The sequence below is a fragment of the Lygodium microphyllum genome, chromosome 2 (genome assembly GCF_053477565.2).
Source record: "Lygodium microphyllum isolate KBCC chromosome 2, Lygodium_microphyllum_v1.1.10, whole genome shotgun sequence".
Classification (NCBI taxonomy): domain Eukaryota; kingdom Viridiplantae; phylum Streptophyta; class Polypodiopsida; order Schizaeales; family Lygodiaceae; genus Lygodium; species Lygodium microphyllum.
This window is the reverse complement of record NC_141136.1, coordinates 57,334,874-57,362,693: the sequence shown is the minus strand read 5'-3', so window position 1 is coordinate 57,362,693 and position 27,820 is coordinate 57,334,874. Positions and strand designations below refer to the sequence as shown.

Below are 27,820 nucleotides of genomic sequence, written 5' to 3'. Positions count from 1 at the left end.
TAGGATGCATTTTTCGTCTTAAATGCTTTAGAAAAATTAGCTCACGATGGAGGAATTTAGTCATTACTATTTTCAATAGAACAAGCAAAATAAAGGCCACATAAATGCATTTCTAATAAATAGCTTTATGCAGTGCAATGAATTAAAATTAGATTAATGTCCATTATTATAGAACGGAATTAAAATAGTATACCTCCTTTAAACATGGAAGTATAAACTGCATATCGCATTATTAACCCATATCCTCTTCGCAAATGATTCATCATCCGTGTCTTCTAGATATGCCATCCAGTAAGACTCCCTATGATCTCTCATACCTCGGAGCGGTCTGCTGTGGGCTCCAGTACCTGGCGGATGGGTAGAGCCTCCAAGCCGACCAGTGGGCATGACCTTGCCTCGATGATGAATATCATGTCCTGCATCCCGACCTCATACAGAAGGTGGCGGCCTTGGCTGACTGCCTACTAGCAGAAAGCTCCCCATGAGATATATCCAAGACTGAGTGCTATACGGCGAAGGATGCGGCATGCTCCTCTCCACACGAGCTGCGTCTCCTCATGTGACCAAAGGCAGTGCTTTGGGGTTTCCAGAGGCTGCTATGTGCAGCGCTTACAATTTTTGTCCTCAACTAGTACCTGGGGTCTCAAGAAACCCATCCTAAGTCACATAGGAGCTTGGCCAATTCCTAGGAGTCTAAGAGTTTATTGGCCAGAGTCCCCCCGTGGCACCCTCAACTCCTCTTGCCCAAGGACTTTCTACAGAGTGACCTCTCATCATCGAGATCACGGTTCGAAACTCTTCGATGTGGCAATTTGTTTCCCACTTGGAAAGGGAATTGCAACTAGCATGGGGGAGGTCTAGTGTACTTTTCTTTTTTATTGTATTGCAAACTTAGTGTATTAGGATTTTTTCATTATTCAATAAATTTTCTAAATGCATTGAGTCAAACTTGTATGGATTGCTATAAGCACGAGCAATTTCTTAACAAAAAAGGCAATTTACCAAGATCTTAACTTGGAGAGGCAACCCTTGTCAGAGTGCAGCGGTGCGGAAGCGTAGGACTGAGAGAGAGAGAGAACGCAGAGAGAAGAGAGAGAAAGAGAGTGGAAGATGAAGATCTGCTGTATAAAGTGTGCTGTATACAAATATATGCAGATATGTACACGGGCGCAGTGCGCTGGACTGCGTGTCTCCACCTCGACGATGCAAGCTGCTGTTCACCTCGAAGTCCGCTGCAGTCTGCACGATCTCCTGTCCGAAATCTGCGAACAGAGACGGAATTTGCGCGAGCCTCCAGCTTGTAATCTGCGAGCAGAAGAATGTGGGAGACTGCTGGAAATCCTGGCTATAAATAGCCAAGAATTGGACACCAAATAACTGCCTGTCGGCTGCATTTAATGCAGCCGACTGTACTGTACCAAGTCGGACTGCCACGTGGCAGTCCGACTGTATAGTCCGATTGTACAGCTTGGCTACTGTCCGACTGGACTGCCTGGCTCTGATCACTAACACCCCCTCTCAGAGCTTGGGCGGGGCAGAAGCCTGAGGGATCTGGCATGTCTCCGAAGTAGAGCCTGGGGAAGCGCCTTTGTAAACAAATCTGCAAGATTGTCCTCCGTGTGGCAGTACTCCACGGTGATGGTCTCATCCAGAAGCTTCTCTCGGATAAAGTGGTACTGGATCTCGATCTGCTTCGTCCGGGCATGAAAAACAGGTTTCTGTGCCAAGGCAATGCAACTCTCATTGTCGCATTGCAGCAAAGTAGGACGAGTTTGGGGGCAGCCAAGCTCGTCCAACAATCTCCAAAGCCACACAGCCTCACATGTGGTGGAAGACGCGGCCCGATACTCCGCCTCAGACGAAAGGGCTACTGTGGGCTGCTTTTTGCTACTCCATGAGATAACACTTGTACCCAAGGTAAAACAGTAACCTGTAGTAGACCGCCTGTGGTCCACATCACCGACCCAATCCAAGTGGCTCCAACCTGCAAGAACAAGATCTGAACCACCTGTGCCTGCTGGATAATGAATCCCTAAATCAGATGTCCCCCTCAAATACCGAAGTATCCTCTGGGCAGCCTGCCAGTGCGCCATCTGAGGTTCGCTCATGAACCCTGCCAAGAGCCCAACAACAAAACAAAGATCAACACGAGTGTTGAGGAGCCAAATCAATGATCCAATCAACTGATGATAGCGGGAAGGATCCGCCATGGGAGAAGCTGAATGGGAAGTGGCCTTCCAGTTCGGATCCATAGGAGTAGAAAGGGTCCAACAATCCTCCATCGCAAAAGAAACCAAGAGCTCCTGTACATATCTCTGCTGAGAGATGAAAATCCCCCTTTGAGACTGATAAATCTCATAGCCCAAGAAGAAATGGAGTAGACCCAAATCCGTCATCTCGAACGTCCGATGTAAAGCTGCCTTCGTCTCTTGGACCTTCTGTGCATGATCACCTGTGACAATCAAGTCATCAACATACAACACAAAAAACACACAACCAGCCTCGGAAGTGTGTACATAAAGCTGTGGATCGGCCTGCGAATGCCGATATCCCAACTGTGACTGAAGGAACGAATCAATCTTCTCGTTCCATGCACGCGGAGCCTGCTTGAGGCCATACAAGGCCTTCTTCAACGTGTAAACTTTCCCATCTGAAGATCCAAAGCCAGGAGGTTGCTCTACATAGATCTCCTCCTTCAAATCACCATTGAGGAAGGCCGACTTCACATCCAACTAGTAGACAGGCCATCTCCTATGGCCAGCCAAGGCAAGAATAGCTCGAATAGTCGCCATACGAGCAGTGGGGGCAAAAGTGTCATGACAATCAATTCTTGGGCGCTGAGTAGAAGAGGAGAGAGAAAGAACAAAAAAAGGGGAGAAAGGAGGAGGAAGCCATGGAAACTAGAGATGAAGTTGAAGAGTATGTTCTTGATAATAACTAGTTACCCTAAACTAGAACTCTTACACCTTATATACCTCGATCAATGTGACTAGGTGTTTAACCCCTTCCTATGTATCCCGCTCATTAACCCAGAGTCCCCTTGGCACCCTCAACTCCTCCTTCCAAGGATCCCCTACAAAGTGACCTCTCGCCATCAGGGTCAGTCTGAAATTTTGCATAAAAAGAAGTGGCGACCTGCTAAATTAGCCATTTTACCTCCAAATATGTCTAAGTCTCCAGCCATAGCTCCTGCTTGCTCAAAAAAGTTGAAACTAACTATGGTCTTTCTTGCTATACTTGTACTTATAGCCTAAGTAACTAGGGTTTGAGACTTGAAAAACAAGAAAGAGAAAAGAAGAAAAGGACCAAAGTGTGATGCTTTGATGCCACTTGCAATGAATGAAGCTGAGAGGAAAGAGGAGAATGAGCTAAAGAGAGAAAAAGAGAGAAAGAAGAAGAGAAATTAGCAACAAGGCGAGCCTTGTGCTTGTCCAAAGAACCATCGCTAAGGTACTTGGTCTTGAAGACCCATTTGACGCCAATCACCTTCTTATTCGGGGGACGAGGCACGAGTGACCAAGTCCCATTCCTCTCAATAGCCTCCAACTCGGCTTCCATAGCTTTCTTCCATGGTGCGGACTGTAAAGCCTCCTTCACGGAGGTGGGCTCTCGATCCTGCATGACACGGGTCATCAAACAATAGTTAGAGCAAACAAGCTCCGTAGAATGTGCCTGGTGCCTCCTTGACCGCTGCGGACCATCCTGTGGTCCCCAGTCCTCAGGGACCCCCTCGATCCCTGAATCACGGAGTGTGTCACGGGCCCAACGAGGAGGAGGCCGGACCTCTCCTCGTCTCTCTCCAATCAGGTGAAGACATTGGGATATCCACCGGTGGTAACTCCTTGGGGATAACCGGTGGAACAGTAGACTCTGTATCAGAAACAAAATCGGAATCAAAAGGCACGGGCTCCAAAGGAACTGTCGCGGGAGCCCAACTCTCCCCTGGATCTCCAAGAACGGGATGCTCCTCACCTGCTGCTATGGCCGGAACCTCCACAAACCACACATCTCGATTGGTGTACACATCCTGCTTGACAGGATCATACAAACGATAGCCATGGGACTTAGAGCTGTAGCCAACAAACACCTGTCTTTGGGAAGCTGCTTCAAATTTATCACGATGAGCCTTGGGAATGTGAACATAGGCATAAGTAGACATAAGTTCTGCAATGAAAGACCAGTCTAAATAATCAAAAGCCTTTTCCAAATCCAATTGAATCAATACCATTTCCTGATTAGAGTGCCTTGCATAGTCAATAGCCATTTGCACATTTAAGATATTATGCAGAATGTTTCGGCCCTTAATGAAACCATATTAAACATCTCTCTCTCTCTCTCTCTCTCTCTCTCTCTCTCTCTCCCTAATGGATGTTATATTTATAAAGTACTAAACAACAAAAGAGTTACAAAAATCATGGCAAAGACGCAGAGGAAATTGCCATATGCCAGAAAAGTAAGTCCTCCTGAGGGAGTAAGTCAGAGTGCCGAATGACATCTATTTGCCAATGCAAGAGACCTTTAAGCCTAGCAATATGTCCCTGAACATTAGAGGCCAAATCAAAAAGAAAAGCATTCCGAATGGTCCAATTGTGCCAACAGCCCCAATATCTAAGAAAGTGAAATAAGATCTTGTCAGAGTGCAGCGGTGCGGAAGCGTAGGATTGAGAGAGAGAGAACGCAAAGAGAAGAGAGAGAAAGAGACAGTGGAAGATGAAGATCTGCTGTATACAAAGATATGCAGATATGTACATGGGCGCAGTGCGCTGGACTGCGTGTCTCCACCTCGACGATGCAACCTGCTGTTCACCTCGAAGTCCGCTGCAGTCTGCACGATCTCCTGTTTGAAATCTGCGAACAGAGACGGAGTTTGCGTGAGCCTCCAGCCTGTAATCTGCGAGCAGAAGAGTGTGGGAGACTCCTAGAAATCGCGGCTATAAATAGCCAAAATCTGGGCGCTAGATAACTGCATGTCGGCTGCATTAAATGCAGCCGACTGTACGGAAGCAGGTCGGACTGCCACGTGGCAGTCCGACTGGACTGTGGACTGCAGTCCCAGGTGACTGATCTCTAACACCCCCTCTCAGAACCTGGGCGGGGCAGAAGCCTGAGGGATCTGGAATGGCTCCGAAGTAGAGCTTGGGAAAGCGCCTTCGTAAACAAATCTGCAAGATTGTCCTCCGTCTTGCAGTACTCCACGGTGATGGTCTCATCCAGAAGCTTCTCTCTGGTGAAGTGGTACTGGATCTCTATGTGCTTCGTCCAGGCATGAAAAACAAGATTCCGGGCCAAGGCAATGCAACTCTCATTGTCGCATTGCAGCAAAGTAGGACGAGTCTGGGGGCAGCCAAGCTCCTCCAACAATCTCCGAAGCCACACAATCTCACATGTGGTGGAAGACGCGGCCCGATACTCCGCCTCAGGAGACGAAAGGGCTATCGTGGGCTGCTTCTTACTACCCCATGAGATAACACCTGCACCCAAGGTAAAACAGTAACTTGTAGTAGACCGCCTGTGGTCCACATCACCGGCCCAATCCGAGTCGCTCCAACCTGCAAGTACAAGATCTGAACCACCTGTACCTGCTGGATAGTGAATCCCTAAATCAGATGTCCCCCTCAAATACCGAAGTATCCTCTGGGTAGCCTGCCAATGCACCGTCTGAGGTTCACTCATGAACCCTGCCAAAAGCCCAACAGCAAAACAAAGATGAACACGAGTGTTGAGGAGCCAAATCAATGATCCAATCAACTGACGATAGCGGGAAGCATCCGCCATGGGAGAAGCTGAATGGGAAGTGGCCTTCCAATTCGGATCCATAGGAGTAGAAATGGTCCGACAATCCTCCATCGCAAAAGAAACCAAGAGTCCTGTACATATCTCTGCTGAGAGATGAAAATCCCCCTTTGAGATTGATAAATCTCATGGCCCAGAAAGAAATGGAGTAGACCCAAGTCCGTCATCTCGAACGTCCGATGTAAAGCTGCCTTCGTCTCTTTGAACTTCTGTGCATGATCACCCGTGACAATCAAATCATCAACATGCAACACAAAAAGCACACAACCAGCCTCGGAAGTGTGTACATAAAGCTGCGGATCGGCCTTGGAACGCCGATATCCCAACTGTGACTGAAGGAACGAATCAATCTTCTCGTTCCATGAACGCGGAGCCTGCTTGAGGCCATACAAGGCCTTCTTCAACCTGTAGACTTTCCCATTTGAAGATCCAAAGCCAGGAGGCTGCTCTACATAGATCTCCTCCTTCAAATCACCATTGAGGAAGGCCGACTTCACATCCAACTGGTAGACAGGCCATCTCCTATGGCCAGCCAAGGCAAGAATAGTTCGAATAGTCGCCATACGAGCAGTGGGGGCAAAAGTATCATGACAATCAATGCCTGGGCGCTATGCAAAACCTTTAGCAACAAGACGAGCCTTGTGCTTGTCCAAAGAACCATCACTAAGGTACTTGGTTTTGAAGACCCACTTGGCGCCAATCACCTTCTTATTCGGGGGGTGAGGCACGAGTGACCAAGTGCCATTCCTCTCAATAGCTTCCAACTCGGCTTCCATAGCTTGCTTCCATGGTGCGGACTGTAAAGCCTCCTTCACGGAGGTGGGCTCTCGATCCTGCATAACACGGGTCATCAAACAATAGTTAGAGCAAACAAGCTCCGTAGAATGTGCCTGGTGCCGCTGTGACCGCCGCGGACCATCTTGCGGTCCCCACTCCTCAGGGATCTTCTCGATCCCTGAATCACGGAGTGTGTCACGGGCCCAACGAGGGGGTGGCCGGACCTCTCCTCGTCTCTCTCCATCAACTGAAGACTCTGGGATATCCACCAGTGTTAACTCCTCGGGGGTGACCGGTGGAACAGTAGACTCTGTATCAGAAACAGAATCAGAATCAAAAGGCGGGGCTCCAAAGGAACTGTCGTGGGAGCCTAACTCTCCCTTGGATCTCCAAAAACGGGATGCTCCTCACCTGCTGCTATGGCCGGAACCTCCACGAACCGCACATCTCGACTGGTGTACACATCCCGCTTGACGGGATCATACAAACGATAGCCTTGGGACTGAGAGCTGTAGCCAACAAACACTTGTCTTTGGGAAGCTGCTTCAAATTTATTACGATGGGCCTTGGGAATGTGAACATAGGCATCACACCCAAAAACCCTAAAATAAGAAACATCGGGCTTAGTCCCAAAGTAGGTCTCAAAAGGTGTCATCCCATCAACGCCGGAAGTGGGGGATCGGTTAAGGATGTGGACTGCAGTAGCCACAGCCTCGGCCCACAGAAACTGAGGTGTCTGTCGGTGCTCCATCATGGTGTGCGCCATCTTGATCACACTTCAGTTCTTCCGTTCAAGAATGCCATTTTCTTGAGGAGTGTTGGTGTCACTTGATAAAGGTATTCTTGAAGAGTTCTTCCGTTCAAGAATACCTTTATCTGCACAAAAATGAGCAAACTCATTAGAAACAAATTCACCACCCTTATCGGATCGCAAGGTCTTCAATCTCTGGCCGGATCGGTTCTCCTCAAAGAGAAGCCAATCCTTGAAGTGGGAGAAAGCTTCTGACTTCAATGCCAAGAAATAGGCCCATGTCATCCTGCTGTAGTCATCTACGATCAACATGAAGTACGAGCTCCCTCGCAAGGACTTGTTCCTCATAGGGCCACAAAGATCCGTAGATACAAGCTCCATCGGTGAAGTAGACCGCCGCGAAGCTTTGTTGGGAATCGCATCCCTATGCTATTTCCCACGAATGCAGGAGACGCATGGCTGCTGGCTCACCACTATGTCCAGCAACCCTCGAACAAGCTGTCCACGTGACGCCCTCCGAAGATAATCATAGTTGAGGTGACCAAACCGAGCATGCCATAGCTCTGACTGTGTTTGAGAGGTAAGAAGAAGAGTAGAGAGGGCGGTGGAAGACTTCAATTTGTAGATGCCGTTCTCCTCATATCCGGATGAGAGAACCTTCCTTGATCCACGATCAAGGACTCGCACCGAATCACTGCCAAACTCCACCAAAAGTCTAGGGGAACAAATCTTATGAACTGACAATAGATGATACCCTAAACCTAGTACATGCAAGACCTCTGAGATATGGGTATCACCACGTCCATCTGGAATAAGCTGCATCTCACCCCGTCCTGCAATAGACACAGAAGAGCTATCTCCGATGAGAATCTGCCCACACGAAGGTCGCAAGTGGGCAACACCATCTGATGAAGGAGTCATGTGCCGGAAGGCACCATTGTCAACGATCCACTCTCGAGCCTGGGGAGCTCCCCAGGCTGTCATCGCAGCATCAGAAGCATTCGGTGTAGAGTCCTCAATGACAGCTAGATGAAGAAACGCAGCTGATGAGGGTGCAGCCATTGCTCCAGAATCCTTCGTGTTCTTCTTGTTGGTGTTCTTCTTGTGTTTGTCAGGGCAATCCTTCTTCCAATGGCCGGTCTTTCCACAAATATGGCATGTGGATTCTTTGTCCTTGTCCTTGTCCTTCTTTGACTTGTTATCCCCCTTCTGCTTCTTTTGGTCCTTTCTCTTCTTTTGAGAGGCTTGACCTGTCAGTGCCTCCGACTTAAAAGCATTCTGTCCCTTCAGTTGTTCCTCTTGGTCCAAGACCATAGGAACCCATCTCTTCCCACCGAAGAGTGGACTCTCGCCCCGAAGCAATGAGGGCGGAGTAGAAAGCACCGAATCGTGGCGGCAACTGGGACAAGAGTGTGATCGCCATGTCTTCGGAGGAAATCCGCTTCCCCACATTCTGAACCTGCATCTCAAGCTGTCTAAGCTTGTTGATGTGCTCCCGCAACGAAGAAGGCTTGTTCACGGACAAGGTCCGCATCTGCACCTCCAAAGAAACCCGCTTCATAAGGGCCATCCGGTTATACATCTGATCAAGCTCCAGCCATATCTCCCGAGCCACCGTCAAGTGCTCGATGTGAGCTATCACGGCTGTAGTACAAGACAGAAAAAGAAAGGAACAAATCCTGGCATTCAGTTTGTCCCAGTGAGACTGTGCCTTGGCCAACTCCGCACGAGCATCGGAAGAGAGTTTGGACTCATCTCTCACCGAGGGCCGGTCGATCTCCTCCTGTACAAGCTCCGCCAAATCGTAGAACTCAAGGATAGCGAACATCATCACGCGCCAAATGCGGTAATTGTCGCCATCGAGCTTCTGATCTGCGGGAAGAGCTGGTAAGGCACCTTCCGGTCCATGATCGTTTGGAACTCCAAGTCAATCTCTGTAGACATCTTTACCTGTAATGCCTTCACAAATGCAAAAGCAGCCCCCTCTGATTGTGAAAGCTCAGCCTGCTAGGGCTCTTCTGCGTCCCGAAACTTCTTCACCCGCCTGAGGCGATGAAAAAGCAAAACCTGCACTTGAAAGCTGAAAACTGAAACTTCCTTCTCGTCAGACAGTAGTAAACAGCAGCAAATCCACCACTTGGACTCCTTTCCCGCGCGCCCACGCTCGCGTCAGCCTTGTTCCGAGGCACAGCCCTCCTGCCTGCCCTCAAACGCTGAAAACGCAGCCTTGTGTAGTGATGGAAACTCCTCTTCAGGTTGGTTCTGCACTCAGTCAGCCCTTCTACACTGCTTTGATACCATGTCAGAGTGCAGTGGTGCAGAAGCGTAGGACTGAGAGAGAGAGAACGCAGAGAGAAGAGAGAGAGAGACTGTGGAAGATGAAGATCTGCTGTATAAAGTGTGCTGTATACAAAGATATGCAGATATGTACACGGGCGCAGTGCGCTGGACTGCGTGTCTCCACCTTGACAATGCAACTTGCTGTTCACCTCGAAGTCCGCTACAGTCTGCATGATCTCCTGTCTGAAATCTGCGAATAGAGACGGAATCTGCGCGAGCCTCCAGCCTGTAATCTGCGAGCAGAAGAATGTGGGAGACTGCTGGAAATCCCGGCTATAAATAGCCAAGAACTGGGGGCCAAATAACTGCCTGTTGGCTGCATTAAATGCAGCTGACTGTACTGTACCAGGTCGGACTGCCACGTGGCAGTCCGAGTGTACAGTCCGACTGTACAGCCTGGCTACAGTCTGACTGGACTGCCTGGCTCTGATCGCTAACAACCCTTTTCAACTTGATTCTCTTCTAACTCTTAGGCTTTCCCAATTTCCTCTCACTTTTTATTTTCCGTCAAAACGGCTCCGTGATGCTGTGCTCCGCCCAGTGCCTGTTACGTGACGGCGTCCAATCCATGCCCTCTTGCATCAGTACGTGTGTGCCAATCCTGTAGTGTACTCTAGGAACCTCGATGGTTTCTTGGCGACTGCAGTGGCCGGCCATAGCCACTCCCGTGAATCCCACTTCAACTCATCAAGTGGTTTGCCCTCCCAAATCCAAAGGCGCTACTCCTTGAGCTCCTTCTAGGAAACATAGGGGTCCAGTCGTCATGTCTTCCCCTGAAGGCCCACCACTGGAATCCTCCTCCATGAAAGGGCAACTATCCCCTCATCCTACTGCCCTCTGTCAAGGGCCAGACGCCCCCCCTCCTGAACGGTGATGAAAGTCCCCTGCGGGGCACCGCCCACTCTACCTGCCACCTGTAGGGGGATGCCCGCTGGTGAGAACCTAGCGGCCCATACCTCCCCGGGCTCTATCGACGCTCGTATATCGGTGGAGCAAGCCACTCCAGAGGTATTGCTGCGTCAATCTCCCTTTGACTCAACTCCACTCATCTTTGCCAGCCTGATACTTGCTGTAGCACCTCGTCGTCTGCCATCCTATACACCTCCTACCATGTCCTGATGGTACGAGCTGGGCCGGCCTCCCAACCAGCCCACTAGGTGTGGGGGCACTTGCCAATTTTTGTGCCCCTTCCCTATCTTTGACCTGGGGGTTCGAGATCACCGGCTGACGGTCTATCTCCTCCTGGCAGTCTAGGGGGCTCTGGATTAGGGCCTTACGGAGGCCCTGCCACATGCAGAGTAAGCTGCGTAGGTAAGGTGATGTGGGGGGGGGGGGGGGGGTGATCTGGACTAACGTGAAGATCCATCTCAGGGACGGCCTTCACTCATCGCCAAGCCTCGGTCTACAATCCTGAAGACCCTCCTGCAGTAGGACCTTTCAGGTCTGCCCTCCCGGTGTGAGGCCGCAGATAACTAGCTTACCCAAGAGGGCCATACTCTGAAACTTTGGGTCTATGATCGCGAGCCCTGCCTCTGACCGATGCCGTATGATGGTCACCCACACCACCTTGGCCTGGGAACCCCTGGAGCTGTTAGACCCAGACCAAAGGAAGTTTCGCACTAGTCGGCAAAGTTGCACTATGCAAGACGAGGAGAAGCACCAACACGGGGCGATGTACCAGGCCGTCGCTAGGAGAACTTGGTTAACCACCAGGGCTCGGCCGGCTGGTGAGAGGCGAGCCGTGCTCCAGTAGGTCAGCTTCCTCCCAATAGAATCGAGGATTGGAAGAAACTGCTGGGCGAGAGTGATGTTGAGTCCCACCTGGAATCCTAGGTACCAGATGGTGTGCCCTCTGCTCACCCATCTAAATCCAAGGTGGACGTCCCACTCCGTGCTAGAATCCGGGTCTAAGAGGAAACCAACCGACTTTCACCAGTTGATTTTCGCTCCCGCTGCTGAATAGAACAGCTCAAGAGCCAATCTCACTCTCTCCAACATCAAATCATTGTCCTCTATGTAGAGTGTTGTATCATCCGCATACTCTGAGTCTAGGAACTCAGTCTCCTCTCTCACTGAAAGTCAGAGGCCGCATAATCCGCTCACACGGGACCTGAGGAAGTGAGACATCGCCTCTGCAAAGAGTAGGAATAGGTATGGGGCCTGGGGGCAGCCCTACTGAACCGATATCTCTAGCCGAAACTCCTCCCCATGCCTACCACCTATGAGAACCTTGCTGGTGGCTGATCTATAAAGTGCGGAGACCCCGCGAATCCAAGCCTGGGGGGAACCCAACCTTGCCATGGTGCCCTCTAGGAAATCTCAGTTCACCCTGTCATAAGCTTTCTCGAAATTCAAGAGAAGTACGGCTAATCTCTGCCCATTGTGCTGAGCCCACTCTGTTGCCTCAAAGAAGGTAAATACATTGTCCAGGATACTCCTATCTTGGACAAAGCCCGTCTGTGTGTCATGGATGATGTCTGACAGCACGGCGCGTAGTCGCCTACCAATCATCTTTGCCAGTGCCTTATAGGCCACTGACAATAAGGTGATCTGTCTCCACTGGGAAAGCTCCCGATCTTCCCCTTTGGGGAGAAGATTGATAAGACCTGTCGAAAGGCTCCCTGGTATCTGTCCTGAAGTGAAAATCTCCTGGAAGGCCATCAGTAGGGGGGCCTTCACCACTTCCCAGTAGGTAGTAAAGAAGGCCTTAGAGAGGCGATCCTCTCCCGGGCATTTCTGCCCTCCTGTGTATGGAAAGCCTCTTCTAGTTCCTTCTCTGTGAAGGGGGCTAGGAGAGAGCGTCCCATCTCCTTTGTGACAAGAAACGGAATGTGATCCCAGACTTGCTGCCTACATTGCTGTCCTCTAGCTGAGGCTGTCTCCTGTTGGACAAGGTGACTGTAGTAGTTAGTGGCAATCTCCATCACCTCGTCTGGGCTAGAATGAGTCCTCCCATACTGATCTCCAAGGCTGCGTATCTGCTCTCCTGAGATATGAGGCTGATGCACTTGGAAAAACTCCCTGCACATCGTATCCCCCTTCCGCGCCGAGTAAGCTACTGAGGTGCGCAAAAGAGAAATCTGAGTACTTGTCCTCTAGGCCCGCAATGGCTACTTGCGCTCGCACCTCGTTTGCGTGGAGGGTGGGATTCCTTGGTGTCTCCTGTAGTAATCTCTGTGTGGCTGCAAGGTCTCGTCGGAGTGCTCTCTCCTCCTTCCAGCTCTGCTGCCTGGCCTATATGGCTACCTCTTGGAAGATTTTACTCGATTCGGCTAGGACCTCTGCAACCTCCTCTGTGATCTGGTTCCTCCTGCCCCACTCCCTAGTCCAAAGCTGCTCTATCTATCTCGTCACATCCTCCCTTCTATAGATCGAGTCAGGGATCCGACAGGATCATGTGTCTGGGGCAGATGCTGGGATGATTTAGTGTTAGGAGAACCGGGCAATGATCGGATAATGTGGTGCCTGCCAATTGCCCTATCTGGCCTCCACGAGAGCCTCCCCACTCTCCCACATAAAACCTGTCCAACTGCTCCAGCAGGACTCCACCTAGCCGCCTGTATCCCCAAGAGAAGTCCAAGGACCTCTCCCTCCTGTGGAGGCAGGGTCTCTCCAGGCATCGCGTGCACCTACTGCCAGTAGAAATATCTCCCATGCCTCTTACTCCTCCCCGGCCATGCCCTGGTAGTTTCTGCCTCTGCCCTGTTGGTCCTCCAACACCTCCAGGTTGTTGAAGTTTCCTCCAACGATCCAGGTATCCAGCTCTGGGAGTCCATCCGCGATCTCCACCCAGAACCTGCTGCGTTCCCTAACCTCCGTAGGGGCATAGACATTAAGGACTCCTAGGCAGGAGTCCCCAATGTCCAATCTGATCCATAGAACCCTCCCCGCCACTATTGTCCTATGCTCTCGTACACAGGCGGTGAGACTCGAGCCAATAGAGGTGCATACGCCTCCACTCTTGCCGTGGGCACCTATGGCGTGCTCCCAGTAAGTGTGGGTGCTGCTCGAGAGTACCTTTCCTACCCGCTAGGCCTAGGTGGGCATGAGCTTGTGCTCTTGTAGAAGTAGGATGTCGATCTGTCCGGCAAGGACAGGCTGCAGCTCCTGCCGAATGATCAACTTTCTAGAACCACGTGCCCCATTGTAGTGGAGACTGTTCACATTCCATGATGCAAGGTGTAAGCTCATGGGGAAACCTGTTTGACTGACCGAATAGGCATCTATTCGGTGTGGAAGCTGTTGATGAGGAGGAGAAACTATGAGGCATGCAAGTGCGCCTTGCTGCAGGTCTGGATGGTGAACTCCAATCCCCCATGGTGGCCCTCGGCTAGACTATAGGGGTGATAGATGCTCCAGGTGGTACTATCAATGCATCTATCAGCCATGCTGAGAGTCGTGACTCTGTACGTTGGTAGAAATGGGCCGCCTGTGCCAGGTGTTGAGAAACCCTTTACCCTTCACCTGCAGTTTGCTTTTTTGCATTTCCGCGTTTTGCATTTAGGGTTTGCTGCCCCAAAAAGGGGCACCATCCTAGATTGATTGTGCCTATTTATAGGCCACTCTTTCATTCATTTCTCACGGCTGATTCATTCAGTCCGTCACCTCTTCTCTCCAGCCTCTCCACTACCCTCATACCCCTTCAGGAGGACATTGTGGTTCGTGGTTGTCTTCATCATCTTCCTTGTGCTACGGCACCCTTGTTCCCTTGTATCACATTCACTCCATGATTGAGAACTTCGTCATTCCATTCATCAGAGTTTCTTTTCTCTTTTCTTCTCCTCTCCATGTTTGCCGAGTTCACTCCGTGTTTCTCCCCGCAAACCCTATTATCTCACTGGCATGTTATCTTTTGACATGGTATCAGAGCTGGATCTGCTCAAACAGCGGCAAAGATCCTCCACTCCAGTGAAAGCAAAGACCGGTGGCGGGTTCGGCATCCACTTCTCTTCCACTGCATTAAAATCTTGTTTTTGTAGATTTCAAGTGTTTGAGCTTGCTTTCCACACCTCGTTCGCGGAGGACATCTCAGCCAAAGCTGTCCATTGCTGTCTCCATCAGTTGGCACCTGATTTCTAGCCCTCTTCACGTAGTTTGGAGCTAATTCCAACCAGGAGACTGCTGTTCCTGTGCAGACCTGCTGCCGTACAGCCTGCCATGTCATCACAGTCTTGCTGCCTACGTTTTTCGTCTTTCTCTCTCCTGCAGGCTATCCTGTCTGCGTTTTTAGTCTTTCTCTCCTTGCAGACTGTCTTGCTTGCGTTTTTAGTCTCTCTTTTTTTTTTCGTAAAAGGTAATTGTATTAATTACGAAAAAAATACAAGATTACTTGATTACAAGATACATGACGACAATGCAAGTCATCATGCGACGAGGTGCTAAGTACTACAAGTTACAATTTCATGGCAAGGATGCGGAGGAAATTGCCATATGCCAAGGACGGAAGTCCTCCGTAGAGAGCAAATCAGAACGATGGAGAAGAGCTAACTGCCAATACAAGAGGCCCTTAAGCCTCACAATATATCGTTGAACATTATGGGCTGAGTCAAACAGAAAAGCATTCCGAATGGTCCAGTTATGCCAACAGCCCCAGTATCGAAGAAAGTGATACATGAGCTTTATATGTGGCTGTGCGGGAGAAGGGTATTTGGGCTGGCCCAAAACCCAATCAAAGGGGCGCAGTGTGATACCAACCACCCCTCGCCAAACGGCCGACAAAAATAACCAGACCTTCTTAGCGACGGGGCAGGAAATAAATCGGTGGCGAGCGGTTTCCATAGTAGTGGTGCAAAAGAAACAGGTGCCATTGGAGATTCGTCGCTTGGAAAGAGCCGAAGCAAGCGGAAGACCCCCAATGATCACTCTCCAAAGAAAGACTTTATATTTAAAGGGTGTCTTGTTGACCCAGCCCTCCATCACAGTGACCCTCCACCAGGAGCGGGATTTACGCAATCCCCAGTTTTTAGTCTCTCTCTCACCTGTTGCGTGCGTTTTTAGTCTCTCTCTCTTATAGGTTGTCCTCCTGCATTTTTAGTATTTCTCTCCCCTACTGCCTACGTTTTTAGTCTTTCTCTCTCCTGCAAGCTGTTCTGCCTGCGTTTTTAGTCTTTCTCTCTCCTCACCTGCGTTTTTCTACTGGTTGCAATCTCTTACTGCTGGTCGCATCCTCCTCTCACTAGCAACTCACTTCCAGCCCTTCCATTGCCCTCACACCCCTTGAGGCGGACATTGCGGTTCGTGGTTCATGATGGCTGACCTCTTCCTTCTTCAGCAAGGCACACTGGTATCCATGGCTTCTTTACCAACAGATAACCAGACTACTGGGTGCTCCTACTATGCTATCACTGGACACACCACTCATGCTTGCCGTCTTCGACCTTTGCTCTCCACCCCCCGGAGTATATGTGTCTTCCACCAGGCACTCCTTGTGCCACCTCTCCTTTTTGGGCCACAAAGATTGTTCTGCATCGGCTATCAGAGTACTATGCTCAAGGCAATAAGACGCATCCGATGCGCACTAAGTCCTTTCAAGCACATGGAGGATTGATTGGCGCTACGACCTCCTGGAGATCGTTGCAATGCCAGCGGCAGTCTTCTCCCACTTATTTTCAGGTACATTGGCTTCCATGACCTACAACTCTGCAGTCCGCTTCATCGGGAGACAGTGATTGTTTGATACCGGCTCCTCGTCAGTCCGCTCCTTCGAGAGACAGTGGTTGCTCGACTCCTTTTTCTTCTTCGGCTACCCAATTTGCTCCACTGAGAGACAAAGACTATTGCCCTCCTCTTGCTCATTCTGAGCCCCACCCTTCCCCACCCTCGACTACTTAGGTTCGAGAGGCTACCTCTGGGAGCTCTTCGGCACCCCAGATACCTTCCTCGACATGATCGGCGGTACTTGCTTTGTCATCAAACATTTCGGAGTCCGTGATCCATGAGTTTTTGGATTCCCTATCTAATTCAAAGGGGGATTTAAAGGGGGACGTTATTTCTTTGCCCTCAGAGGGGGCATCTACTTCTTCTTTGACTTCAGCGGGGGCCCCTCCACCTCCCACCTTAGAGGGGAAACCTACTCCATATGAAGTTCTTCACCCATCCTCTACTTTCTTGGAGTGGCCGTCTTCGATCAGTTATCTCTTCTACTGATACCCAGGATCTAGAGGATCTACCTAGATTGGGGCCCTTGGATCTTCAACACGACTTGGTGGCTAGATCTTCGTTTTCCTTCCAGCATGGAGTCACGGAGCTACTGGCTTCTCTCCCAAGGTTGAGTTTCGGGTTCTACAGCTCCCAGTCTCCTGACTATCTTCAAAGGTCTCCTTTCAGGTGGTATTCTCAGATTACAGGGTGGATCTTCTTCGTTACTTAGTCAGCATGGAGCGACCTCTCGAGATCGAGTACGGGCATATCCTTATGGTTCTCGGCACCACACAAAGTCCGACATTCCTCCTATGCATTGCATGTTTTCATCATCTTTGTACTAGGGCGCTTGGGCAAGTGCACACTTTTCCCACAAGGGACACTGTCCAAGTGACACCTGTTGCATGAGCATTCTTCAGTATGTAGCATTGCATCTCCAGCTCATTCTTCTCTTACTTTCCTTTTTGGGCTTGAGAGGGGGCGTTGAGAAACCCTTCACCCTTCACCCGTAGTTTGCTTTTTTGCGCTCTCGAGATCGAGTACGGGCATATCCTTATGGTTCTCGGCACCACACAAAGTCCGACATTCCTCTTATGCATTGCATGTTTTCATCATCTTTGTACTAGGGCGCTTGGGCAAGTGCACACTTTCCCCACAAGGGACACTGTCCAAGTGACACCTGCTGCATGAGCATTCTTCAGCATGTAGCATTGCATCTCCAGCTCATTATTCTCTTACTTTCCTTTTTGGGCTTGAGAGGGGGCGTTGAGAAACCCTTCACCCTTCACCCGCAGTTTGCTTTTTTGCGCTCTCGAGATCGAGTACGGGCATATCCTTATGGTTCTTGGCACCACACAAAGTCCGACATTTCTCCTATGCATTGCATGTTTTCATCATCTTTGTACTAGGGCGCTTGGGCAAGTGCACACTTTTCCCACAAGGGACACTGTCCAAGTGACACCTGCTGCATGAGCATTCTTCAGCATGTAGCATTGCATCTCCAACTCATTCTTCTCTTACTTTCCTTTTTGGGCTTGAGAGGGGGTGTTGAGAAACCCTTCACCCTTCACCCGCAGTTTGCTTTTTTGCGTTTTTGCGTTTTGCGTTTAGGGTTTATAGCCCCAAAAAGGGGCGCCATCCTAGACTGATTGTGCCTATTTATAGGCCACTCTCTCATTCATTCCTCACGGCTGATTCATTCAGTTTGTCACCTCTTCTCTCCAATCTCTCCACTACCCTCACACCCCTTTAGGAGGACATTGCGGTTCGTGGTTCGTTGCTGTCTTCATCATCTTCCTTGTGCTACGGCACCCTTGTTCCCTTGTATCACATTCACTCCATGATTCAGAACTTCATCATTGCATTTATCAGATTCTCTTCTCTCTTTTCTTCTCCTCTCCATGTTTGCCGAGTTCACTTCGTGTTCCTTTCCGCAAATCCTATTGTCTCGCTGGTATGTCATCTTTTGACACCAGGGACCACTCGATCACATCCCGTGGAGCTCTCCACTATGGAGGGGCTTGAAAGATGATGCTCAAGTGTAGGATCTCAGGACCAGCCCACCAGTTAATATCCAGCATGCAACCAAACCATTGCTGTGCGAACAATTCTAGTCCTTCATCTCCCATCCACTGGGAGATGTGGTCCTCCACCTGACTCTTCAATTCCTCCTCTATCTGTGTTGTTGTCCAAATCCTTGAGTGAGAGGACTGAAAGAAAAAGGCGTAGTTTGATCCATTCGGTGGTGCTAGTAGATGGACCTTGCCCCTCCTTGACTTGTGAACCACGAAGATCCCCACCTCTAGAGGTAGTAGGAACTCTCCGCACTCCCCAACTCTCAGGTAGGACCATGAACCATGTGCCTGTCTCGGGAAAGTGTGACGGGCGGCAGGGGTAGATGAGCTGGTGGCTGTGTGGGAGGGGGAGAACTGCTGGTGCAAGGAGAATGTAGGCGTGCGTGGCCCATCACGTCCTGTGGGAGAAGGGGGGGTGGTTCGGGGGGGCGATCACCACAACCGGGGTCGGATCGGGGAGGGGTGCTTGATAGGGGAGATGGTGGGGGGAAAGAATATCGAGGGATGGTGGGATGGTCAAAAGTACATGGCGGGTGTGGGGGGGGGGGACCTGGTGGTGCTGAAGGGGGAGGTGTGGACCCGCGTCAGGGGGGGGGCATGGGAGGGGGGGAGGGGATGGGTGTGGGGGGTGTGGGCTCTGAGGTGAGGTAGTCTGTGGCGCGGGGGGTGGATGTGGGGGGTTGCGGCCCTGCCGGGTGGGGTGGGCAAAGGGAGGCTGTGGAATGCTCTGCCGAGGGGGCGTCACTCGTCCTCCTCTTCCCTATTGTCGAGGCTGTGTCTGCGGAGCTAGCTGCAGCCCCCCTGCCCCGTCTCCCTCTCTGTCGTCTCTGGACTCGTGTGAAGCTGTCAGCATCCACCTGTGGGCTTGTTGACGGAGCCACCTTGGCTCCAAAGCGCGTACAGCCTGCTGTCTAATGCCCAAAGTCATAGCAGCGCAGGCACTGCCTTGGTTGCCTGGTCATAGTGACCTGCTTGCCTAAAGGCGTGACCTCGTGCCTCTATCTCCAAGAACTTGGGTATACTCTTTGTGTCTTTCACGGCCACTCGTACCTTGGGGACTCTTGCAGCTGCCACAGCATGAGCGAAGGAGGCAAGAAGAACTGTGCCGAAGAGCCGACCAAAGTCCTCCACTAACTGGCGGTACTCTACCACCAGTCTGGGAAAAAGTAAAGTGATTGGGTGTCTTAGAAATCTGAGCTCAAATGACTCCACTGTGAAGCCGCTATACCAAGGAACCATGTGAATGTCCCCCTTCATGGAGGCATAAGGCAAGCTCTCCACTAACTCTCGAGCTGCGTCCGCAGAGGTGAGACGAACCATGAAGATCCCACGGCCCATGAGGACTGCCTCCACGATCTGCGCTATGCCAATGCGCAATGTGGAGTGGAGCCAATCCCGAAGTTGGGCCTGGCTGGAGAGTATCCTACTACCTGACCGAAAATCGTTGTTTCTTTAAGCTCCAGCTCTGTGGCGCGAACGGCCAAGAGCTGTTCCTCAGAGAGGACAACGCGCAAGGTGTTTGACTAGGGGGCACTTGCAGAATGCACAGGCGTTTGACCAGAGGTTTCCATTGCGCTTCCCTACTGAGAACCTACCAAACACACTGCTCTACAGTTGGAAGGGGGGGGGGGGGGGGGGGGGCAGTTGCTGCAAATGGAGGGAGCAACCGGGGGGGTGGGGGGATGAGGGCAATGGCAAGGGGGGATTCTGTTTTCTGATGCCGATAGAGGCGCTGGGGGCCACGGATGATGGCGTGTAGGTAGGTGGCCGCAAGGTGGAGGAGACGGGAGAGAACGCGGGAGAGGTATCAGGGTGGGGGGGGGGGGACCAAGCGTGTGGCCGGAACCGGGGCATGGAAGGTGATCAGGGCCGGGGGGGGGGGGGGGCATAGCGTGATAGCGGGAGTCACAAGGCGGGGGGCAGCGTGATAGCGATGGCGAGGAGGGGGGAGCGCAATGTGGTGGCAAGGAGGGGAGGCGCAACGTTAATGACGAGCAAGGGGGGGGGAGCGCGATGGCGAGGAGGCAAGTGAGAGGGACGGGGGAGGGGCGATGGCCAGTCGGCAGGGGGCAGTTCGACGGGGCAGGGCGGCGAGGGCAGCGGCGTGTTGGTATGCATGTGCCACTTGGTGAAGGAAAGGGGAGATTCAAGTCTCATATTTGAACTTGATTTGTTGCAGTTGCTTATTTTCTAATCTTAGAGTGTAACTAGCTAGGATTAGGGTTTGCATGGCAGCATTGGAATGTGTGTATGTGTGTTGGTGTAATTGATGAAGTTTGCAAAGGCAAATTTGGTCATGGTCAACAGAATAGGTGAGAGTTTGGTTTTATAGGTGGCTGATTTGAATTCAACAATGAAGGGCCAACTTGAGGCTTGAAGCTTACTAGTCATGTAAGACTTGTGTGCAAGTGTTTAGGACTCAATTTGTGTTGGCATGTCCTTATATTAGGGGGTAATTTGGGGCTTGATGCGGTTGTCATTAGAGATTTGCATGCAAGTGCTCTTGCCCCAATTTGTGCTCCTTGGTTTTATAGGTGGCTGATTTGAATTCAACAATGAAGGGCCAACTCGAGGCTTGAAGCTTACTAGTCATGTAAGACTTGTGTGCAAGTGTTTAGGACTCAATTTGTGTTGGCATGTCCTTATATTAGGGGGTAATTTGGGGCTTGACGCGGTTGTCATTAGAGATTTGCATGCAAGTGCTCTTGCCCCAATTTGTGCTCCATTGTACATCAGATTAATGGATAAATTGAACTTGATGGTTGCGGAATATCGAGGTCAGTTTATCATTCCAAATGTTATTGGAGAATGGGCTCAGTTAGTTGTACAAGTGTTTTGTTATCAATGTGAAAAAAAATGCCACAAGGGGTGCTAACATTTTGGGGCCAATCAGGTTTCAACTCAACTAAATTTTCTTGAGGATGATCTAGCCCAAAGTGATAAAGTGCTGAATTTTCAATTTATCATTTATTTTATGAATTTATTGCTTGCTCTAAATCTGTGTATTTTAGTATTCCACCCCCTTTCTGTAAAAAGAAAGGTTGATTTCAATTTGAAGTCTCTATCTCCGAGTCCCTTATTGTAAATCTTGCAAAGAAATCCGCTCTTCCATTGTTAAGGCAATCTATGTGGAGATCTTAATCTAGGAAAAATGGATCCTCTTTGCAAGGTTATGGCTAAACTTTGATCTCAAGTGATGGTTGAAGAGAAGAGGGTATGAGTGGTAGCTAATAGAGGCTAGATGATCAATGTCAAGGTCTGATGATGGAAGTTGCGAAGCTAACCCCCAATCTCTTCCTTAGATCTCTAGTCTTGATCTCACAGAAGATGCAGCGAGCACTAGGCTGCTGTGATCCTCCAAGTGCATGTATAATAGATTTTAGTCTCCATAGCAATGGCTTTTGCCAAGGCCTTTTTGGGAGAAAACCTTCTATGGCTAGCTAAGGCAAGAATAGCCCTAATGTTAGCCATCCGAGTTGTAGGTGCAAAGGTGTCATGGAAATCCACCCCCAACTGCTGCATGAATCCCTTTGCAACGAGCTGCACCTTGTGCTTACCTAAAGTGCCATTACTATAGTACTTTGGTCTTAAAGACCCATTTGACTCCAATCACCTTCCTTTGAGTGGGCTAAGGCACAAGATCCCAAGTGCCATTCTGCTTAATCATATCTAACTCTTGCTCCATAGATCCAATGTTGTGATTGCAAAGCCTCCTTCACGAAGATGGGCTCCCTATCTTGCATGGCCCGGACATCAAATAATAGTTAGTACAAACAAGCTGAGTGGAGTGTGTCTTGTTTCTCCAAGATCATTATGGGCCATATCTTGAGTTTAGTTGCCACTCCTGAGGAACTCCCTTAATTCTTGTATTATAGTGTATCACGGGGCCAATGAGGAGGAGGGAAAACAACAACCCCCCCCCCCCCCCCTTTTGTGATGCACCTGCACTCGTAACTCACTCAACACGGCACATAAAGGTAACACGATATGTGAGTGCAAGGTATACTCTTATATTATTAAACCAAAGAAATGGTACAACATAGGCACATCCTAGGACTACACCCTTGTGACGCCGCAGATAAGAGGGTATACCACTGGGTATAGAGAATCACACATAGAGTAGAAACCAAGCAGGGCTTAGGGTCACTACTACTCCCTATATAGGTATTTCAGGCAGCAACGCCATGGTATAGCTACAAAGCCCTTGCACTCACCCCCATTTACTGGATTGTTGTCCTCAACAATCTAAGGGTAGAGCTTATTTGACTCATCTGGGGTCTTAACACAGCTTTTGCTAACAAGTTGGCCAGTGTTTGCCGGTCTAGAACTTAGTGAGACATTCGCGGGGTCTTAACGCAATCTGTACTATCAAACTGGCCAGTGTTTGTTGCACTAGGACTTGGGGGTCTTAACACAGCTTTTTCTAGCAAGCTGGTTAGTGTCTGCCCATCTAGACTTAGTAGGGGCTTTTTTGGGGTTATTGTTGGGTTTCCATGCAAGTCCACCCTTGACTCAATTACATATGAGGAGTGAAGGCGTCACTAGGCCTCTGATGAGGGCCGTTTTGTGGGATGACTCAAGGGGCATTGGAAGAATTGGTGGGATTTTCCTTGAGCCAGATGGCAAAGGTGTCTTTGCCACGTTCGCATATCTCCACTTCCAAAATCCAAGTGGCTTCCTTGAGAGGGCGCCCACGCCACTTGGTAAGATACTCAGGGAAGTCTAGCCAGCGAGCTTGCTTGGCAGATAGCTTTGGTTGGGATTGGAAGTATTTGAGGGAGATATTATCGGTGAAGACTGCTGTGTGTTTGTCTTGAACATAATGCTTCCATTTTCTGAGGCAGTGGATTACTGCGAGCATCTCCTTCTTGTGTGTGCTCCATCAGGTGTCAGCACCTGTAAACTTCTTGGATTCATAAACTATGGGGTGGCCTTCTTGCACCAACACACCCCCAATGCCATAATCTGATGCATCTGTGGAGATCTCAAAGGGTTTAATGAAGTTGGGTACTCTTAGGACAGGGGTTTAACTCATGCATTTCTTTACCAATTCAAAAGCATCCTGTTGCTTGTTGCCCCATGTAAAGGTGTTATCTTCTTTGGTGAGGTGGGATAGGGGTGCGGTGATGAGGCTGTAATCCTTGATGAACCTTCTACAGAATACTGTGAAGCCGAGGAACTCCTGCACTTCCCTCACAGTCTTCAATACATGCCATTTTTGGACAACTTCTACTTTCTTGGGATCCACTTTGATACCGGCCGCTCCTACAATGAATCCTAGGATTTCTAACTCCTTTACTACAAACTCACATTTTTTTGGTTTGGCATATAGCTTATGTTGTCGCAATTTCTCAAAAACTAAGCGTAAGTGTTGTTTGTGTTCTTCTAGGGTTTTGGTATATACTAGGAGATCATCAATGTAGATAATGACGAAGACATCTATTTCGGGTCTAAAGACCGCATCCATGAGGCCACAAAATGTGCCTGGCCCATTACTTAGTCTGAATCCTAAGACTAACCGTTCAAAACTGCCATATCGGGTATGGAAAGCTGTTTTGGGGATATCTTGTTCTGCTATGCGAATTTAATGGTATCTTGACCTAAGGTCTATGCAGCTAAAGTACTTGGCTCCATGTAGCCTATCTAAGAGATCTTCTACCAGGGGCATGGGATATTTGTTTTTGATGGTGATTTTGTTAAGGGCCCTATAATCTACACATAGTCTAAGTCCCCCATCCTTCTTCTTAACAAACAACACTGGGGCATCAAAGGGGGATTTGCTGGGGCGGATGAAACCTTGTTCTTCTAATTCATGCAGTTGCTTCTTCAATTCCATGAGTTTTGTGTGATTTACGATAAGGGGCTCTAGCCGGTGGGGCGGATCTTGGAATGAGTTTAATCTTGTGATCCTCATCCCTTTCGGGTGGTAGACCCTTGGGTAGCTCAGCTGGCATTATATCCTTAAACTCCTCAAGTATGGTTGCCACTTCTGTGTTGTTGGTTTGGGGTTTCGGCTTCTTGGTGATCTCCTGCTCAGTAGATCGGATCATGCATAGATAAACCATGTCTCCTTGCTTAACTGATTTTCTCCACTTGCTTGGCACTGCACGTCATGATGCGTGGCCTAATAGGGTTCACTTGATACGGTGGTGCTTGGATTGGTACTCCTAGTTGGTTTGGACATGAATTCACTGTTTGGCATGAGACTCCAGGCTTATTCTCCTTCATTTGCACTTTGATTGGTGTCCTGCTTTGCAACTGCATTCTTTCATAGGGTACTCTGACGCCTTCTCCTTGCATATCTAGCATCATCTCATTAACTCCTTTTCCAAACATTGCGATGCAATATTTATCATAGAATTCCAAGCCTAGGATAACTTCAAAATCATCCATGGGGATTACTAAGAAGTTGAGTTTTGCTTTCCATTTTCTTGCTTCTACTTGTATTGCAAAGACCTGTTTCACTTCCTTGGCCTCTCCTTGTGCGAATGTTACTGTTAATCGTTTTGGGGCCCTAGACAGTTTCAATCCATGTTTGGCTGCACACTCCGGTGTGATAAAGTTGTGGGTGGCCCCTGTGTTCAGCATGATAGCTTGATTCGCTTCGCTCATTGTGCCCTTGATGTAAAGGTGGTGGATTGCTGCTACCCGGGCCGCTATGCATTAAGGTTACACACCAACTGTCCCCACTCTTGGGTGGTCCATGCTTTCGTCACTTCTGCTTTCTTGGATGTGCGGGGGTTGCGGTTCCTCTCCTCCATACGCGCTAGTGGCTGTCACCCTCGACCCGCTTGATGAGGCTGTCTCTTCCATGGGGCATATGTTTTGATAGTGTGGTCCCTTGCATTTGAAACATTTGATCTCTGTGGTTGGGCCTGGGAGTCTCACCATGACGTATTTGATCCCGTGGGGCCATATGATGCACTTGGGGTTGTTGGAAAATAGGTCAAATGATGTATGCTGCATGATGAGAAGACTTGTATCCCATAAGCACAGTGAGGAGAGTGGAGAAGCTGGAAAAGCTATAAAAGCATGCACTTGGTTCACTTTTCAATGCAATGCTATTGTATTTTATACTTCACTGTACACCCTTGTGATGCCACACATAAGAGGGTTCACCAGTGGGTATAGGGAATCACACGTAGAGTGGAAACCCAGTAGGGCTCAGAATCACTACTACCTATATAGGTGTTTTTGGTAGCAACGCTATGGTATAGCTACAAAGCGCCCCCACCAACCACACCACACCCACCCACTCCCCCCCCCCCCCCCCCCCACGGGTTGCTCTGCCTCTACCGAAGTCTCTAGAATGTCCACCAGGGTTGGCTGAACACATGAATCCACTAGTGAAGCAATCTCTGTCTCCATTGATGGTGGAGCCTCAAGGGGCATATGCTCCAAAGGCATTGGATCAAGTGCCCAACTGTCATGTGGATCGCCAAGCACATGCCGAACACCCCCTCTGCAGCAGCTGAAAACTCACAAACTGAACATCAGGCTTCTTGTCTTTCTTTAAATTATGCATAAATGGTGATTAAAATATTTTTTAAAAACCTGGCTGGACACATGAATCCACTAGTAGCAATCTCCGTCTCCATTGATGGTGGAGCCTCAAGGGGCATATGCTCTGAAGGCATTGGATCAAGTGCCCAACTGTCATGTGGATCTCCAAGCACATGCTCAACACCCCCTCTGCAGCAGCTGAAAACTCAGAAACTGAACTTCAGGCTTCTTGTCTTTCTTTAAATTATGCATAAATGGTGATTAAAATATTCTTTAAAAATCTGGCGGGAAAGCTTAGAAGCTCCATGGGCCCGCCAGGAAAATGGAAAAGTTCAGTGGGCTTTTTATAGGTTAACAGGTCACCCTTGACCTACTCGTGAGTGAGAAAAAAACAGAATTTACTTTTCAAGAGAGCCTTCTTTTTCTTCATCTCTTCAAGCTGCCATTGATATTTCAGGCTTCTATCCCTTCATCTGACCTTCCAGGGCACAAACCAACTGTTGAATAGCATTCTAGGTATCTTAAGCTTCAAGCTAATAACCAACTGGCATTGCCAAATTTGTGTCACGCCGTTCAACAAATCAGTTTTAAGAACTGCACAAGGACGAGTCAAGAAGGCCAAACGTTCAGAACTATTCCCTTCGATGCCTTTTTCTGTGCTCCAGATCTTATGTTACATTAGAGCAGTTTTTGTTGGATACAGAAAAGGGAACTTGCAAAGTGCATTTCCTCAATTGGCATAGAGTTTGTAAACTTGAAATTATTGAAGTGTAATATGTATCATCAGAGCCCTGACTGAGCATCAAAGGGGTGCATCATTCAAATACACCAATATTTTGTATTTACAGGGAGACATCACTGATCAAAGTTAATGATGCTGCTGCTCATATTGCTGCCTGTGTGGGGGCTGCTGTTGAAGCAACTAATCTACTGACCAACAGCAGTCATCCGGTGGAATTTCGATACAACAGGAAAATTTCGAAGCGAAGATGCTTTTCATCACCTGAAAAAACTGAAAGAGATTTGTCTGGATCAACAGTAGAACCAAAAGAAAGTCCACGAAGTACTCACACTATTGGCAAAGACTCCAGTTTGCATGGTGGAAAACCTGCTCAGGATCCAAAACAAAAACCACATTATGTGACAAATGGTTCACTGCCTCATGATGGACTTGAGGAACAAGAATCCTTGTCAAGAATGATAGCTATCCTTTGTGAGCAGAAATTGTTTTTCCCTCTTCTCAAGGCCTTTGAATTATTCATGCCCTCGTCTCCTCTGCTGCCTTTCATACGTTTCCTTCAGGTACAGCTCTAAAAATTATTGGGAATAAATTCTCTGTTTACAATCTGAAGATATGGGAAGACTAATTTCAAATGGCTTTTCTTGAAACAGGCATTCTCTCAAATGAGACTCTCTGAGGCATCTGCACATCTGACATCGTTTACTGCATCTTTGAAAGAAGAATCTCACCAAACACCACATGTACAAAGCAGAAACAGGACTTCAACAGCCTGGATAAGTACAGCAGCTGTGACAGCAGCTGATACAATGCTTACGACATGTCCTTCTGCTTATGAATGCCGCTGCCTTCTGCAACTTCTTGCTGGTGCGGATTTTGGTGATGGAGGTGTAGCTTCAGCTCGTTTCCGCCACTTGTACTGGAAGATACAGCTTGCCGAGCCCGCTTTTCAACAAGGCACAGAGTCAGTTGTTATGGGAGTCAATTTAGATGATAATGAGTTACTCTTGGCACTGGAGAAACATGGGAAGTGGGAGGAGGCTAGAAGTTGGGCTCGGCAGCTTGAGATTACTGGGCATCATGGAAAAGCAGCAATGCATCATGTCACTGAGACACAGGTAATTAAAAAATCTATTTGAAATATAGTAAAGGATCAAAGTGTTGTGTGCCATCTTGCTTTCTTTGTTATTGTTTCTGCAAACA

At 49.1% G+C, this 27,820-nt stretch overlaps 1 protein-coding gene across 1 annotated transcript in view; it reads left to right on the top strand.

The window, feature by feature from the left end:
- Nucleotides 1-27,820, top strand: part of LOC148039768 (spatacsin carboxy-terminus protein) — a 151,449-nt gene that overhangs the window by 119,262 nt on the left and 4,367 nt on the right. Inside the window, exons 17-18 of the mRNA XM_087693879.1 lie at nucleotides 26,727-27,180; nucleotides 27,271-27,735. Coding sequence (XP_087550005.1) covers nucleotides 26,727-27,180; nucleotides 27,271-27,735 — 919 coding nt within the window. The remainder of the gene's footprint in view (nucleotides 1-26,726; nucleotides 27,181-27,270; nucleotides 27,736-27,820) is intronic.